The sequence below is a fragment of the Vespa crabro genome, chromosome 10 (assembly GCF_910589235.1).
Source record: "Vespa crabro chromosome 10, iyVesCrab1.2, whole genome shotgun sequence".
Classification (NCBI taxonomy): domain Eukaryota; kingdom Metazoa; phylum Arthropoda; class Insecta; order Hymenoptera; family Vespidae; genus Vespa; species Vespa crabro.
Genome location: NC_060964.1, coordinates 4276992 through 4295998, shown reverse-complemented (window position 1 = coordinate 4295998; position 19007 = coordinate 4276992). Strand labels below are relative to the sequence as shown.

Below are 19007 nucleotides of genomic sequence, written 5' to 3'. Positions count from 1 at the left end.
TGAAATATCTATTCTGTTAATGCTTCAAAGAGACAATGCGAAAAACGATAAAACAAGGCTTGCCTATCTCGTTCGATAAACGGAGAATATAACAAGAAACGATGAATACCGTCTTTATATTATTTCATTTTTTTAATATTTCAATCAAATTCATTAGATATATTCGTTCGTCTAGTCGATTAAAACGAATAGTGCATGGATAAAGGATAATGAAATCGTCGTTTTCGCTTGTGAACTTTTTCGTCAGACTTTAATAAAACGACCGACTATTTTGAATATTGGCTATTCATAGCCCTTCGAAACTGATCCCGTTATATACGCCATTAATTTATTCGTTTAAAATAGAATCTCTGTATAATTGCGTGATAAAATTAAAGAACCATAATCAATATAGAAAAGAAAATAAAGACAATATTCTAGACGGTTAATTAGAAACTTCAAATACGAATATGAGTTGTCGGAGAATAATGAATATTGTCTGAAACGTTCTTTCGACAACGATCACGATTAAATGTTAATAACCGAGAAGGAGTACTCTTGTACTTCTTTGTCCTCTCGTTTGAATATTTTCTATGCTTCTAATCTGAAATTGGAAAATTTTAAATCAGTCGGGAATAAGAACAATAACGATTAAACATGAATCAATCTGAAACACGATCTTTTTTATTTTCTAATCTTTAAAGTCACCGCATTATAATGAAAATTCAAAGAAAACAAAACTCTTAAAAAATATCATCGAAAAATTTCGAAAATTTCCCAAATTTTCAATACTATAAATATTAATATTATAATATTATTAAAAATTATATGAGAAAGAATGATAGCGATATATTTGCAACGTTATAATTATCGGTATCCTCAAGTAGTCGTTTCGAATAATAATAATAATAATTTTGCAATATCCATCCTAGTATCGTCACGTATAAGCCCGCAGTAAAGACAAGAACAGCGGTATCTTTTATCATGAAAGTTATCGAGCCACATATTTCGGTGGAAATGTCCACTTCGCAGGTAATGTGCTCGCAATAAAAGGAGAAGCAATATTCTTTTCACGTCGACCGTCTGACAGTAGGGAGAAATATAATACATTATTATACTTTACGCATAGACGTAACTCGAATAATAAATTGCAACGTTTGATGTCTTCTTTACGAAGTATAGTTCGCAGGTTATAACGAGCGTTCGTCGATTATAACGGTTTCCATCGATAGAACATTTTTAATACGGACCAATGGAACTCTTCGCAACATTTATACGACGTTTTATGACAAATGATTTTTCCCTTAAATAAAATAAAAAGAAAATTCTTTCTTACGGTGAAATCATTCATTGACTCTTCGACGAATTACATGTCTTTCTCTTTTCTTTTTTTTTCTTTTCTTTTCTTTTCTTTAATCTTCGATTCATTCGTCATTCGAATAAGTCCCATCTTCTTTCACCAACATTCAACCCACCTCCCTTTTCTCAAGCATGGAATCCCTGCAAGAAATTTATCAATTTCTTCATACGGAATGTAGGAACGTAGGAACACGCGCATTACTGTGCAACACGACAATTTCTTACAACGTCGTGTTCTCGAGATGACACATTTAGTAATACACCTTTCTCTTTATCTTACACACCGAGATACCAACTCGGCAGTAAACGAAAGAGCAATAAATTGTAGAGGGGAAAAAAATTCTTCTCACAACAAGGGAACAGCTTTGGTATCTCTTCCGTGGTTATCTCTAATTTATCGCAAAATTAGAAAGTAACGAGCGATGAAATCACGATTTCAAGCTCCGCAACTTTAAAGAAAAGAAAGCACAACGGGGGGGAAAAAAACAGAGAGAAAGAAAGATTTTATTCGTACCTCTTTTATCAGAGATGCGTGTACGCTATCGTCCCTGAAAACGACGGCAAAACATAATGCTTCTCCCCTGTACGACAATTGCCGCAATATAATACATCCAAGCTGCGCTGTCTCGCTTGTTATAGAACCAGATCCTGGCGCACAATACATCGGCAAGAATCATCTGGTCGAATCAGAGCCTCGTCCTGCAGAGCGTTACAAGGAGCAGCGCTGGTCGTTACGTATGCGCTGCGACAAATGCCCTCAACGAAACGAGAAGTGAGCCTCTACATTTTCGCGTTAAGTGTGAGTAATTTATTTATAATTATAAATAAAACCGATCTCTTTCCTCGTAAATAAGAATCACGCAATGAAAATAAATCCAAACGTCTTACTAACAGATTCATAGACGATTTCTATTTACATTTCATTGACAAGACCAACGAAGAGATCGTACCTTTCGATATATTCTCTTACTCATATACATAGACTTTAGGGATCGCAAAACCTCAAGGATCTCTAAGGATTTGAATATTTCACAAGTGCTTAGCATAGGATACATTTTTAATATCCAATTCCCAGGTTATGGTGTTGCGCCGCGACAGGGTCAACTACCGACCTCTAATAACATGGAAGAAAAATATATATTCTTCGTACAACTTTTTTTATTATCGATATCGTTGTTAAAAAAAAAAAAAAAAAAAAAAAAGAAAGAAAAAAGAAAAAAACAAAAACAAAAAAAAAACAAAAACAAAAATCTAAGTAAGAAATCTAAAATTATTATTCGTCATATTTCTCATTATCTTTATTAGATTCCAAATGTTCCTTGTTACGTTATCTAAATATTGATCATCGTAACAATAAATCTGTAACGAGGTCATAAAGATCGACAAAATGTGTACTGATAAACATTAATCCCGCGAGACTCTCGAAAGTCGAAGACTCGATCGTTTCTAAATTTTACTCTTTCACACCGTTATAACGTCACCTCGTATTTACGCCAGCGGCTACACAATAAATGAGATCTTGCACGCTTGGGATTAGTATGATGGATAAATTATGGTCGTATACCAAAGAAATCTGTCATCGGGCGTTAATAAATTTTGTCGCGAGTTATAAATTCTCCTTCCTCCGTCCGCAATGCTGCTAGTGATTTATTAGAACGAGTACTCCGTAGTTATATCTGAAAATATATATGTATAGCAGAAATCACTGAGCTTTTCGAGATAAAAGAAAAAGTTTCACTGTAAAGCATTCAAGAAAAATCTTACGTACGCAACGAATCATTTGTGCTAACAAAATCATGTTTTAAATGTCAATCGTTTGAGAAAACGAATGTTATTAATCGAGAGGAAATGGAACGATATCTCTATATGCTTTCGTCGTTTGCTTCCATTGTTTGTTTCATTCATTAATTAATAGCTGAAATATCGAATCAACGTTTACGTCTATATATTGCATTGATTAAACGTTAGTCAATTTATTTATTGCCCTAATTATTATAAGATTTTATATACATAATTTTAAATTCATTTTACAACAGAAAATTATGTATTGCAATTAAAAATGAAACGAACGATAATTGCACGATAGTTAAATACTTTTAATAAGATTAATTATAAAAGTATAAGATAACGACATAAATAATTAAAAGTTATAGGATAATTACGAGAAAAGTAAAAAATTATAAGCTTTGTCATTGTCCCTCGTAATGTAACGTAAATCAAGAAATAGTGAAAGAAAAGCAAGCTTTGCGAATTGTATCGAATCGATTCGATTTACGTTTACAACACAGAACATTCTCGTATCGTAGATATTTTTTTCAAGGTACAAGTACGAATGACGCGCACGAGTTCCACGTCGGCTGGATATTTACGCGCTTTGTCGAGATTCGATTGCTCTTTCGGCGGCACGGAAAGAAGGGTGCCTTTAAAAAAAATTGCTCTCGAAGATTGGCCTAGGTCGTAACCGACGTTATCCCTATCTCCGCGCAAACAGACAAGGTTCTTTGCTTTCGAAGCACGATCTCGTCTTTCTCTCCCTTCTCCGTCGAGGACTCTTGTTTTTCTCTTTATTTGTCTCTTTTCTTTTGTAAAATGGTGAGCGAAAGTAAGAAAGAAAGAAAAAGAATGAAGGAGAGAAAGAGAGAGAGAGAGAGAGAGAGAGAGCTACGAAGAAAGATAAAGGCAGTGAAGATAAAGGCAAACGAATCGTTACAAATATATATCACTATGGAAGATGCGACGTGAGAAGGAAAAGAGAAAAGCAAAAAAAAAAAGATAGAAAGGCCTTTTTGCATAACTCGTGTCGAAAAAAAAAAACGATTCGGCAAGTCGTACGCTCGTAAAAGTCACGCCCGTGACAAAATGCCAAAGCGTGCCTCGAAAACTACACGCGCTATCGTTATCAACCACTTGTCTTTTTTGCTAGCTCCCTTCGAAGGTCAATCCTGGAGAAACTCGTGAAACTTTTTAGTTCGAAGCGAACAACGAAGGCGACAACATTACTCGAATCTTGTTTCTAAAGAAATTCTAACAATAGCTTGCCGAACGAAATTGTGTTATTCACTTACCAAAGCTTTTCGTAAACTGTTGGGTTGATATCATAGCTACGGTTAAACTAGGACATTCTGCCTTCTAATCGTGTACGCTGCAATAAAGCGAAACCAATTCGTTTTAACGGCTTACGAGACACACGGAATATAACGTTGGTTCGCAAAAGTGTGATAGAAGGAGAGGGCGGGGAAACATGCGAGAAACTCGGTGCTCAATGGAGGCTATATAATATGAAGGAAATGTGTGCACCGCAAATTATTTACGATTAACATGGAAAATTCATCAGCCAGGAGAGATCTCTCTCTGCATTTAATTTAGTTCCTATGATCTTACCTACGAAACAAGGCTAATTCTTATCAAGACTTTAAACGTAAAATTTTGGAAGTATGCTAGATAGGTAATATCAAAAGTACAAGTTGATTAAGTAAGTTTGAGGGATGTCGATGCTGAGAGCAAGAGAAATTCTCCGAGGCCCTCCTTTCGACGCTCGTCAGAACGTTCTCGGAAATTATGGTCCATAATTAATGCCCTCATCGTTTAATGAAGACCAGACCCCTTCTCGTTTCGCCAAAGAACCACCGTGCAGTAAAAATTTATCTTTCCGTCCGACAATGGTAATTTCCTGCTGAGTCTAACAAAGCCGAGTGTCGACGAAGGGAAAGTACTCTGCGGCACGAGGTCGGATGATACTCGTCGATAAACTTTATCTAGAAACTCGATTAACGCAAGATTCGTTCGGCTCGATTAACTTTTCAAAATGAATGTACCTATTTTATAACGCGAGCGTAAGTCGAACATAATGCCTAATTGCATCGCGTCCCATCGAGAATCGATTGTAAATTGCAAACCTACGCCGATTAAAGGAGCAATTCGCTTCCGACCTACTACCTGTGTTTCTCTCCGGGGAAGTTCATTACGTGATTGGAATCAAAGCGAATGGATCTTAATTGATCGAAACCCAACGTTCCGGCGATCCGTCGTTAACCTGTTACTTCCTGACAATGATCGTGGTATTGCGAGTTCCGCCACATTCCCATTCTCTCGATGCGACGTCAATGCTCTCCTACTGGTTAACCAATGTATGTTAACCAACGTATTAACTTTGATCGGCGTCCCTTCGTTCCGATCTAAAGATTAAACTGACTGATCTAAATTTCCTCCATATTCGTAGACCGTAAGACGAGTTTCTTGAAACGAAATAGAAAGAATAAAATTTGTTTTCTTTGATTTGCAGTCGCACCGGTGTGTAAGGACGACAGGATCATAGTGGTAGGCGCATCAAGAGGCGAATCGTTGGACATTGCTTGCAGGGTTGAAGCCGATCCACCAGCTCATAATTTTCGCTGGAAGTTCAATAATAGCGGCGAGACCCTGGAGGTCGCACCTGGAAAGTTCTCAATGGAGAAGTCGAGTGGCGTTAGCGTATTGAAGTATACACCGTCTACTGAACTGGATTATGGAACACTCTCCTGCTGGGCGGACAATCTCGTCGGTACCCAGGCGAGGCCATGTCTCTTCCAGTTGGTAGCTGCTGGTAAGTATTTAACAGACAAGCATCGACTAGAGAGTACACGGACCTGCAAATCGTAAATTCCTTATCCACCAAACTGAAGAGGAACGTCGACGGCAGGACTCCATTTTACATTGTCCTTTCTCCCTTCCTCCTCTTTCTCTATCCTGTTAATTTCTCTCATTAGATTGGTCATCAAAAGATTTATAGTTCAATGCACTTACATCTTCTAATTGCAAACGTGTTTCAGACGAATTTTACAATTCTTTATTTTGATCCAAAAAATTTCATTTCCTTCGATCCGCCAATCTAAATTTCACAATAGTATATCTTTGCGTAAATGAGAATTGGGGATCATCATCTTTTATTTTCTCATTTACGAGAACAAGATACGCATGATACAAGATCGATTCGATATGGATTTTCTATAGATTCTTTTTGAACAAATCCTCGATGTATTATGTGTATGTAATATACACATATGTATGTATAATCAAATAGAATTTCAAGATATACAATGGTGAAGGAATTATCAATTAATCTCTGCGTTTATTATCTCTTTATTTTTCGAGGAGCAACTCTTTTTTTCACAAAAAAAAAATGCAATTGTATTTCCTCTTGGAAAATTACTTTGGTGGTGCAGAAAGCATCGATGATAGTTTATCTATGTTACTACGATGAATACGATTTGAGTCGAGCCAAAATATCACATCTTACATGTACTATACTGACAGGTACAACTTGTGAAAAATTTCTTTCAATTAAATTGCTACCCAATCGATTAATCTATAGATACGTATAAATTTTCAAAAGGAAAACGATATCGATGTTCTGTGTGAATGATCATTTAATTTTATATAAAATATAATATATATATATATATATAAAAGGTATAAAGTATAAATTTAAACGAACTTTTTAATCATTGGTTGGAAATTAATTTAACCGGTTGGAAATGTTTGTTGGTTTGTTCATCGAATATAAGCCATTAATGAAATTCCGAAGGCATGTAAATATCGTTGTCGCGAAAGAGACCGCAAACACTTTAATTATATATATTAAATATAATATATCTGTATTAGACTATGATTTTAACCGATCCTAGATCTCACGTACATATATATATATATATATATAGACATAAATAGCTATATCTACATAGCTCCAAGGAAATCATCCTAAAAGCATTCTACAAAGTAGTCCAAAAGTTTCACGTACTTGATACGAGGACTTACCGTTTCTGTATTCCATCGGTCTTAAATCAATTCCATACAGAAAATTGAATTTCGTTTTAACTTATTTGATTGCTTTACGTGAGCGTACCCAGATTCATTACGGAGTAAAATTACTTCGAAACAGAACTGCTAAAAATTTTATTTTCCCATGAACGAAGATATAAGCGTTCTTTGGGAAAACTTGTACAATACTTTGACAAGCGATTTTTAAAACGATTATGCAATATTTAATTTCATCGAAGGACATAGGAGATAAAAAATCACAGAATTTGTTTCATTTCTCTATTACCTTTTTTTCATCATATATATCTTTCTATCAAACTGTATTTATATATATATATATATATATATATATATATATATATATATATATATATATATAAAGTTTTATTATATTTTCGAACAAAAAAAAAAAGAATAAAACAAAAACCAAACTCCTGTCAAGCACGCTCGCGTTACTATCTATACAGGAATATTTGAAGGGATGGAAAGGTAAATAGTTGTAAATTATAAAGTTACGGATATGAAAGTTTAACGCTTGTAAATTATTCGGAGAACGTCCCAGTTTATTCCTCTTCCATTACGAGTAATATCTCCTATTTGAGAATATAAAGAAAAATCGCATTCATTGTACCATTTTAGTTCTTTTTTTTTCCTATTTTACGTATTAATTTAAACAATCCTATCGAGAGTATAATAATCGCCGTTATTTCTAGACAAGATCGTTCCTTTGTTATTATCGTACATCTAATATAATCATTTATTTCAAGAAGAAAAAGAAAAAATCTGATGTCAATCAGATCAGTGAAATTGTCATTTTCTTAATATGAAAAGCATTTATACTATTGATAAAGTCCCGTCGGAATCATTGCTAGTGCAACAGAGCCGACCTATCAACGCTCGTCATAGCGACGTTAATCCTCACCGCTGGACTTTCCACTAGAGTCTCGTCGTTTTTCCAAGCACGATCAACACTGACGTTGACGCGACGATAGCCCGACGAACTATTGACGTTGACGAATATGCTCCGTGTGGATGAAATTGTGGGCTCGAAAATAAAATAGGCAGCCACTTTTTTCTCACCATTCCTCTTTTCTCCTATTTCGTTGTCCCGTTCCGAAAATTCATCGTTCCCATTTCATTCATTCTTGTTTTTGATATCTTCGAACCTTTTTCTTGCATTCCCATTTTCCCCGATGAAATGAAATTATTTTCAGCCTACCATTATTGCCATATCGGTTTAGTAGTTCCTTCTTCTTCGAATAGCTTGAGCGCCTTCCTTTTTTTCTTTCTTTTTTCTTTTTTTCTTGAGGATTTCTTTTTTCGAGAAAAAACGAGAAGGGTGAAAAAAAGGTAGGGTAATAAAATGCGAAGAGACGGCCACCCGGCAAGAAAACGTGCTGACCTGTAAATTACTCCAAAGAATTCCCTATTATTTATTACACGCTACATCGAAATAAATTTCGCGCGAGGCACGTTTTCGAAAGGGAAACGTTATCGAGAGTATCGTATGCGAAAAAAAAAAAGAAGATATTTGTAACACCGTACAATGTTATATAAATACATGTTCAAAGCGGATATTAAAACGGAAATAATAAACTCTGCGATTCGCAATATTTCTACTTGGTGAATCGAAGTAGGTGTATTCTATGTTCAATTCGGTTTTTCAAACATGTACTCGCTTTGATATTAAAACTTTTTGTATATATGTATATATCGTAAAGATATATATATATATATATATATATATATATATATGCACGATATTTTGATAGTACAAATTTTATGCTTAACGCGTTTATCGTTATTATACGTGGAAATTGTTTGGTAACAATGGAAATAGATATGACGATACCAACGGATAAAATTTCAGCATCAACGTGCATTTAAAATCAAAATAAATGAAAATTGCGAAAAAAATAAAATATAAAATTAGAATAGACGTCTGCAAAATAAAATCAAGTTATTATATAAAAGCAAGAGTTTCGAAAATAAATGCGCAAAGATTTCTTTTCATTGAAAAGAAAAAATATGCCGAGCGTTGCACCGATTATCGTCAAAATCTATCGTAATAAATTTCATTCGGTATAATAAATGCGCTTTGATGAAAACCATTACCAGAGATTACATACGGTTTTTATTTGAAGAGGGATACAGTTAGGTATAACGTATTTTATGAAATTAAAAAGGTCTGTGAATACATTGGCTAACAATACATAATGAATAATGAGAAATAAAAAGTGCATAAAAGTGTGCTTTTTTATCGACAGAGATGATAAAAGGTATCTCTACAATGCTACGCGTTATAAAGAGTTATAAATTCATCCAACGAACATTATTATATATTTGTACTACTTTAGACGACAAATCTTTTCCCATGCTTTTCGTTTGTTAATGAACGTCAGTCTTTTATCAAACAAACCTATAAAAACGAGAATTTTAACTCGTATGAATGTTCTTTTCAGGAAAACCATTTCCCGTTCGAAATTGCACATTGGCCAATCAGACGTATACAAGCGTGGAAGTGAAATGCGTGCCCGGATACGATGGTGGTCTGACGCAGAAATTTGTGTTGGAGGTCTATCATGGCGATATTGACTTCCTGTCGAGCATCCAGCCTCTCTATAACGTTTCCAACATCGAGGAGCCATCCTTCGCGCTTTCGGGTCTGGAAGCGTCGGTCGAGGCTGGCGTACACGTCGCGGTTTATGCCGTAAATGCCAAAGGTCGAAGTCAGCCTGCTATTCTCACTGAAGTTACGTATCGAGATGCCGAGAAACGTACTGGTAAGTGAACTTTTATATTCTATTATCTTTTTCCTTTTCTTTTTCTAATTTACATTATATCAAATTATTCCGTATTTACCATCTTTTTTTCCCCTGAATAATCCTATAAATTATCTAAGCGATATACGAACCACATATAACAGGGTAGATATTCTTTTCGTACGTCAAAGGACAAGAGACAAAAGTAAAACCAAGCTTGATACTACTTCCTGCGCTTCCACGACGATTTATCACGTCCAGAACAGATCGCAAATACATTTAAGGTTACCTTATGAAAGTGAACAATGCGAGGATGACGTAGCTTAGAAGAGTCTGTGAAATGGTGCTTTATCTAAGATTGCCTGAAAAACAAGCGGCTGGATATAATGTACGTAAGCCGCCGCACGACAGAATGAATAATTTCCTATCACGTGCCATGTATCCAACCAACTGAATTAGCACGGCTGCAGGCCTAGAGCGACTGAAACGATAGAAATGTGAACAGTGTAATTGCCCGTACCACACCCTAGAAGATATATTCTTAAATGTGGGATAAATGTCGAAGAGGTAATTCGATCGTATTGGTAACCGGTCAAGATCTTAGTAAGATTAGTAAGAAACAGTCGATGAATCTCTTCGATCGACAACGCGTTATCGTTCGTAGGATGCCGTAGGGATTTCACACGGGTGGTATCCCTTTTGGGAAACGAATGGGCTTACTCGCGCGGGTGGTGTCAACGGTTGGGAATAGTAAGTAAGACGGATCACCCACCCTCACGAGACAACACTACCGAACTATCAACGCACTACACCCATTTCTCTCTCTCTCTCTCTCTCTCTCTCTCTCTCTCTCTCTCTCTCTCTCTCTCTCTCTCTCTCTCTCTACTATTACTACTACTACATATATGTTGCACTATTTACCCAAGGATAAGATAACCATGATCCGACGACAAGTTTCGTGTCACTTTCGAAACATTGGCAATACGTTCGTTCGACTTCGACTACATCGAAACTAAAAACAAAAAAAAAAAACAAAAATTGAAAATACAACGAGAAAACAAAGAAAATTTCATAAATTGTGACTTCGATATGTTGTCCCTCAACTTGGATCGCCATCTTGTTAAGGTGAAGTTATTATTAACCATTTTTTTCGTTCCAATACGTACCATGAATATTTTCTAACGTTAATGCAACGAACCGGCGTCGAATTAAGGAAAGCAATTACAGATAATGGTTCCAGCAGCGCCCAACTCCGTAACCGAGGAAAAGCTAGAAAAGAAAAGAAAGGAAGAACGAGTAGGAGGGAAAAGTAGAAGGGTGTAAAGAGGAGATAGAAGAGAAAGAAAGAAGAAAAGAGAGAAAGAGGAAAAGAGAGAAAGAGAGAAAGAGAGAGCCATCTAGAAGAGATACGAATGTACCGGATGGTCATTAAGCGGCTCTAGCTACTCTCCTTCTTCCTCTCTCTCTCTCTCTCTCTCTCTCTCTCTCTCTCTCTTTCTCTTCCTTTCTTTCTCTTTCTCTCTAACTCTCGCACTATCATGACCCCACTCTCATGCCCTATTCCCTTCTTTCTCTCGTCTTTTTAGACATTAAGCCGTTTCGCGTGCGGTAATTTTCCCGGGGTCATTTTTGCCGCTCTTCTTGCTTCACCGTTAACTTCACTTAACTCTGTTTACCCTCGTCGTCATTTTTCTTTTCCCGTCCCTTCTCCTTCGACGACTTTCTCCTTTCTTCCTCAGCCGTCCAGCAGCCTCTCGTCAGGACGTTCTCGTTGAAAGCTGCCGAGCATCACGTCGAGGGCAGACTCGCCTTACAACTACGACGCCTTCGTCCTACGGCAGCAGTTTTTTTTTTATCACACACCTTCGCCAACTTATTTTGTCGTTCTATGCGGGGAGATGTCTTTTTATTTATTTATTTATTTTCTTTTTTCTTTTCTTTTTTTCTTTTTCTTTTCTTTTCTTTTTTTTTTTTTTTTTTCTTTTTTTTGACGGACCACTGCAGAGAAATATAATTAGCGGAGCTTCTCTTTCTTTTTCTCTTTCTTTGGTGACAAAAAATGTCGCTCGGTGCAACGTTTCTTTTACTCCGACTACATCAGTGCAACCGGACAACGAATTAAATGAGAAAGCAATTAGCCCTTTTGAAAAGATGAATAATGAACGTTGAAAAGGATCATAGAACCTCTAGGGTTGAATTTAAAATATATTATTTAACATTATCGAAAGTGAAATAACGAGGCAAAGGGGGACGCTGCTTCTAATGGCCGGTACGTGCCTAAACCGCAAATCTCCGTCCAGTTCGCTTTTCGGGTCGAGTTTTATAACATAGTTCACCGTCTCAATGGTCGATGGATGGTCTCTATGATTCTCTTCGGTATCGTTGCTTCTCTCAATTCATTACTATTCCATTAACAATGAACGGCTGTTCTCGTAGTTATAAACGAGATATACCACGCTTTTCAAATCGCCAAACGAAATGGTACACGTCAAAGACAAAGTCATGAAACGCTTTCCGGATGTATTAACCATCCCTCATGTTCGTGTTATTTGCTTCGTTAATGTGAGTAGTGGTGGATATAAATATGTACGAGTATACGCGTGAACGAAAGAGAAAGAGAGAGAAATGGTTAAAGGAAGAGTCAAAGTAGCAACGTATATATACCAAGCGGTTAGCGGCCGTTATCAAAGTGGCAGCGGCACACGATATTAACCAACAAGCGCGCCCTGTTAAAACTATTTATAACTTTTGGACTTGTGCCAACCGCGCTCATGTCGGTTTCGCGCTGTACTCGCCTTCGGAAGTCACGTTTCACCCTCGAGTTATCGTATCCACTGTAAATTGTATAACAAAAACATGATGGTCAGACTACTAAAGAGTAGCTTTATTATTAGGAAGAACAAGACAAGCGCTCTGGTAGCGAATATAATATGTACCAGTCTCATTCTAATGACAACGAAAAATAACTAATCTCTCTCTCTCTCTCTCTCTCTCTCTCTCTTTCTCTCTCTCTCTCTTTCGTTCACTCCCCGAATGTGAAAAAAGAACTTTTTCACGAGATTTATAAAAATCTTCAATGAAACTTCTGTCACAAAAATAATAAGTTAATTCATAAATTCACAGCCATATTTTAATAGATAAATCTCTATATTATGACAAGTAAAAAAAATATTATTTAAAGAATGTACATACAATTACAAAGTCTCCGAATTATATAGGATTAAAATAAAATGCTCAAATTGTTTATCTCCGTGTTTCAATGCATCCTATGCAACATATGCATACGAGAAACTCAAATTACACATTGTATGATATTTCCCTTCATAGGTATTGCAAATGTTTGATAACATTAAATCGGGTCAAGTATGAGTATTTCCTTTTATATTTCATAACTCAGAAACCATCATACGTACGAATCGTGTTCAAACAAAATTTTTTTCATTTTTTATAACGTAGATCGACTATCTGAAGTATACACTCCCACTATATTCAGCTACATTTGTATATATGTATGTATGTGTTTATGTGTGTGTACATATATCCATTTCCACAAGTGATATCGCAATTTAGTACAGTACTAGAAAACGCCCTTGAAATTCCTCAAACTGTTGCAGATCAAAAGCATTAGCCATTAGCACTGTACCATCCGTAACAACATAATACCACAAGAAAAGTATCATAACAAGTTATTCTCTAGTTTCTAAGCTCGTTTCTAAATATGGCTTGAAATTAAGCGAAACGCCAAACCGAAAATTATATGATAAAAATAAAAGAAAAGAGAGAAAATTATAACTTATCAAAGTTGATTTTGACTCATTCAAATCTTTACTTTCTTTATGATCTTATTATTGATTTTTTCTCCTCATGGTCCACATCTCTACGTTGCCTAATGCGGTACAGCTGCGGCAAGATTTCCGCGTTCCCAATCCCACAGGCATAAGAGAAACGATCCTTCGTTTAAATAATGCTTCCATTGCTCCCTAAGCTTTTTCTCTCTTTTTCTCTTTTTTTCTTTTTTCCTCTTTTCATTTTGTCGCTACCTTCATTTATTCTAATAGTTCTAATAACACTTATCGAAAGGGTGATAGTAATCTTCTTTGACTCCTACCAAAGACATTATTATTATTATATTGTTCCCTATCTTATTATACATATGTGTGTGTGTGTGTGTGTGTGTGTGTGTGTGTGTATATGTATGTATGTATATACAAGTACCTATATCCAACGTCGAATGTTAAGGTCTTTTAATTTAAAATTAACTGAATGGACAGCTAACATTCAATCAAATAGAATAAAGAGAGACAAAGAGAGAGAAAAAGAGAAAGATCCCATATCTATTATGTAACATTTTCAGATGATAGCACGTTCTCGATATAGGATCGAGTTAGATCTCACAAAAGAGAGAGTAAGATCGTGGTGATAGCTCGCTTGATACGAATTTGCTCAATTTCGCTAACCCGATCTAACACGTTGTGCGCCTGCGAATAGGAAAATTCAATTTGTGATAATTATATTCGAGACAATCAACGAAGTGCACAGTGTAATGTCGTAGAAATTAGCTTAAGCGTTGAATCGTGGATATAAAGTCTTAAATTACCACGATAATAATCGGTTAATTAATGAAATCGCAAGATCGCCGGTCTATTGCCGGATAATAGCGACTTAGACGAAATATGATTTTGGAAATGGTATTATAGAACTTGTACTTATCCCCAAGAGATCTCTTCTTCAAATGTGAAAAACATACGACTGTATTACGCGATAGTTCTTATCTTATAAAGATGTCTTATTTTATCCGATGGTAGTGAACCGTTAAATCGTTTCTAATCTTCCTGCTAACTATCGGACTCGAAGTCAGAAACAGAAACAGAGAAACGGTTTTGATTTGACGTCTGATGGTAGAATTTCTTGAGAGTTTCCGGATTAAGTGTCGCGACTAAAGCTGGAAAATGTCAAATGCAGCAGCATCTCCATGTTAAACTAATACAAGAGAGTATCTATATAATATACGTTTCTTCTATATTACATTATAGTAACGATAAATGTAACCAGAATCTGATTTTCTCTGATTATAATTCTTAGAATCTCGTTTATCCCTGGCTAAAAAATTTTATTTAACGGAGGAAAGAAAAATAAATTAAATTTTAATTTATAAATAAATGGATAAAAAACAAATAAGAACAAAATTTGATATAGTATGTCAATTATAAAAAGAGAAAAATTTGAAAAATAGATATAATGATAGAAAAGGTGAATCAATTTCCAAAGTGTCACAATAAATTTGCAAATTCAATCGTATCTAATCCGGATCAACAAGACATTCTGGTCAATCTACAAACTGGTATAAATATCTAATGGCAACGCATCAACCTCATGATCCGTCCACTTCGATAAGAACAAGAATAGTTACGAGAGTAGGAATTAGATGGAATAATTTTGGAGGTGAAACTGTGCCTCGCGGCTATTCGAAATCAGAGAAGTTAGTCGAAAGTCGGTGAAGGAAGAGAGGATAAAAGGGGAGGAGGACAAAGAGATAACGTCGCATCGGATATAGGGGTCTATCCGCACCAATGCTACGCTCGTTGGTACAATAATAGAGATTAGGACGGCTGGCCTTAAGCCTTTCGAGCCTCCGTCGATCGGCCAATCCCTTTGATAAGCGATTATTGTAAACGAAATGTTCGGAATCTGTAACACGATTCTAATCTTTCATCCCTTTTTCCTATTTTTCTTCTCAAATACAATCTAAAATAATATATATATATATATATATATATATATAAATTCTTTCTTAATTAAATAACCAAAAGCTTTCTTAATTATGTAAGTATACTCAATATATTACCGATTCAAAAATAAGCATTACTTTTCTACAAAATAACGTTACAATAGATTCATTACTTTTTCCTATTACGTATTTTTTTTCTTTTATACGTATTTATTTTCCTTTTTCCTTTATACGTATTTATTTTCAATTTTCTATAGAACCTAAACAAGAATTTCTACTTCTTCCCTATCATGCAGTTAATTGCTCTTCGATATCGTATACGTAAACATAAGTATGAGCTGATGCAAATCATCATATATCCCTAAGCACATGCATATACGTGTATACAATATTCGCTGAAAGGGACAGAGAGAGAGAGAGAGAGAGAGAGGGCAGTTGGCGAGTCGATCGATGACGAGCTCTCGAAACCGTTCTAGCTGATTGCTATTAAGAGGATACCAAACCGCTCTCGACGTCATTACTTGACATCCTCAATTAACTTCGAGTATGCAAATATCTTCTAACGAGAAATTATTCAACGCCATTACTACGTCTATTGTGACCAATGAATTCTTTTCAATCATCTACAAAGTCTTATCATTATTTGAAAGTTTCCAGAAAATGGCAAAATAAAACGGAAAAAGAAATAAGTGGACTCGCACTGCCGTGTTTCATTAATTGAAAGTAGAGGATGACTCTAAGTCAGTTTAACCGCCTAAGAGACCAGGGGAGGGAGGGAGAGACTGTATACCAGCAATTTGGGGTTGACCTAAGGTTAGAATTAATCCAGGTGAGCCGAAGTTGGATTTGAGCTTCGGCTAAGCCTGGATTCTTGGTGACTTAACCGACCGCATGACCCTGAATAGCGTCTTACGTTTAACCCCAGAACCGAAACGTCACCGTTGGTGGACTTAAAGAAAAGCTTTTTCACCTTCTTCTTCTTCTTCTTCTTCTTCTTCTTTTTCTCTCCGAGCTACGTATTCGTCCTCGATCGTCCCTCTCGAAACTTTTTCACTTTTTCTATGAGCAGAACGACCTAAACGATTTTATCTAATCGTAAGCAATTATACGCGAAGAACATAAATCCACCAAGATACCTGCGGGAACGTTAGATAATATCTCTCTTAGTTCGAAGAAAAATCTTACGATAATATCAAATGTCGTTTACTACTGCGATCATTCCCCTTTTTTTGTTCTTTTTTGTTGGTTTTTTTCTTTTCTTTTTTTTGTTTTTTTTTGTTTTTTTGACGATGCAACAAAGATCATTCATTCTCGTCATATTGTCTCTTTTTTAGATTACCTTCTGGCTCGGATTCTCGAAATCTCTTCGAAATACGAAAAAAAAGTTCAATGACTTTCGACTTCGTAGCTTTTCCATGATCCGTAAGAGCTCCTTGTTGGACCTTCGTCCTAAAGGAATTTTTCTCAAATACTAGCACCGGAAGCGGACACAGAGCCTGTTCTGACCCTACGGCAAGCTCGATTAGTGATCTAAACTTCGATGAACTTGGGATTCGAGACTCCACTGGGATATGCGATCTGTTCTCTTCTCTTCTCTTCTCTTCTCTTCTCTTCTCTTTCCTCGAGGATTCTCTTAGTCCTTTCTCGGAGGATCGGCAGTAAGATCCGGTTTATCTTTACTACCCTGCCGGCAGACGTTTCTTCGCGTAGAACTCGATTAAACTTCCATTGTAACTTTTACGAGACACTGTTGGAAGCTTAGGAAAGTAAACGATGGTGAACCGTACCTGTTATCCGCCATGAAAAGCCTTTCCGAGAATGCCACGACTTACTAGAATATAGGTAATAATCGAATGAAAAATAATTGTAATTCGATCGACTTGGTGCTAGCTAACTTAAGTCTAAATAAAAAAGAAAAAAAAAAAAATAGAAGAAAAAAAATCAAGAGCAAAGAACATGATATATTCCGGCCATCCGACATACAAATTTATGTCATTTTAAAAAAAAGATGATGCTGCCTCAGCAACAAAACGACGCATATCTCTATACGAAAACCATCGACGATGGTTATGTAGCATTTGACAAAAAGAAAAGATCGAAGAAAGAAAGAGAGAGAGAGAGAAAGAAAGAAAGAGAGAGAGAGAGAGAGAGAGAGAAAGGAAGAGAGTGAAAAGATATAGGACGTCGTTCTTGTAAATCCATAGAGCTCGTCAACGACTCACTTCGAAATCTCATTTATCTCCGTTTCGTAAAGTTCTCCATTGGGGAAGATACACACGTCGTTGTATAGGTTTCTCCATGGATGCCACAAGAGCCGATGAGTTTTCGTCGCTTATATGCGTTTGCACGTCTCCCCTACGTGCCTCTCGCACTCCCTTGAATCCCTAGAATCCTCATTTACGGTCCAGTTTATTCCCTATGAGAAAATGACAACGACTATACACGGTATAACGTCACGCGTGGCGTTAAAATGGTTTTTGCGTTAGGCTACCATCATTTTCCGTACGATTAAAGACAACTTTTACAAATCTTAATTCTCCCCGTAAAGCTCGTCCTCTCATTCTTCTTCCTTTTTTATCTTTTCTATCATTTACGTGTAGAATATGTCCACGTGAGAAACCTAAACGAAAAACGAAGTTATTCTATCGCATCGTTCGAAAGAACACACATGATCGTAACCATACAAGTTTTCAACACGAACATCATGCGAACTAAGTGACATTAAATGAGTCGATTGAACATCGCCGGGATTGTCCCGACAAATTTTGTCCATATCCATTTTGTCCTTGCAAACTTATTAATTCAATTATGAACAAATTCGATTAAAGCATACTACCCGGCATAGATATACTTCTCTTTTTGATAAACCGTCATGTATGTATATACCGGTCGGTGTATTGCGAATATTTACCAAGAGATCGTTTATAAAGTTGAACGATTACTTTTGTTTCCTGTGTATCGTGTTAACGAATGATTCATTAAGGGCAATTTTACATACGCATATTATCACGTGTTGTTAATCTTTCGACATGATAAAATATTACTCAACTTGTGGGTATCCACTTTATGTTTCAACCTCGACATTTACCCTATTATTTCGTTAGATTTTATTTTAAATTTTATTCAAACATTATCTCTTTTTATTTATCGATTCCGTTTTATCGGAATAAAGCTAGATAGCCACTCATCAACGTTGAGCCACATAAAAGCCACATAAAAGAACAAGAAGAAAGGAGAATAGCCTGAAAAATAACGATCGGTTAAGAGACTCTGCATTAATGCTTTTCTAAGAAGTAACGTTGTAAGATAAAACCGTAAAAACACTTAAGGTCCCAAAGAGAAGGAGTAAAAGGGTAATGCATCCTAAGCCATATTCATAATGT

At 36.0% G+C, this 19007-nt stretch overlaps 1 protein-coding gene across 3 annotated transcripts in view; it reads left to right on the top strand.

The window, feature by feature from the left end:
• Window positions 1-19007, top strand: part of LOC124427551 (nephrin-like) — a 283707-nt gene that overhangs the window by 257465 nt on the left and 7235 nt on the right. For all 3 annotated transcript variants that reach the window (XM_046970580.1, XM_046970582.1, XM_046970581.1), the window contains exons 10-12: window positions 1978-2137; window positions 5621-5920; window positions 9597-9917. In XM_046970580.1, coding sequence (XP_046826536.1) covers window positions 1978-2137; window positions 5621-5920; window positions 9597-9917 — 781 coding nt within the window. The remainder of the gene's footprint in view (window positions 1-1977; window positions 2138-5620; window positions 5921-9596; window positions 9918-19007) is intronic.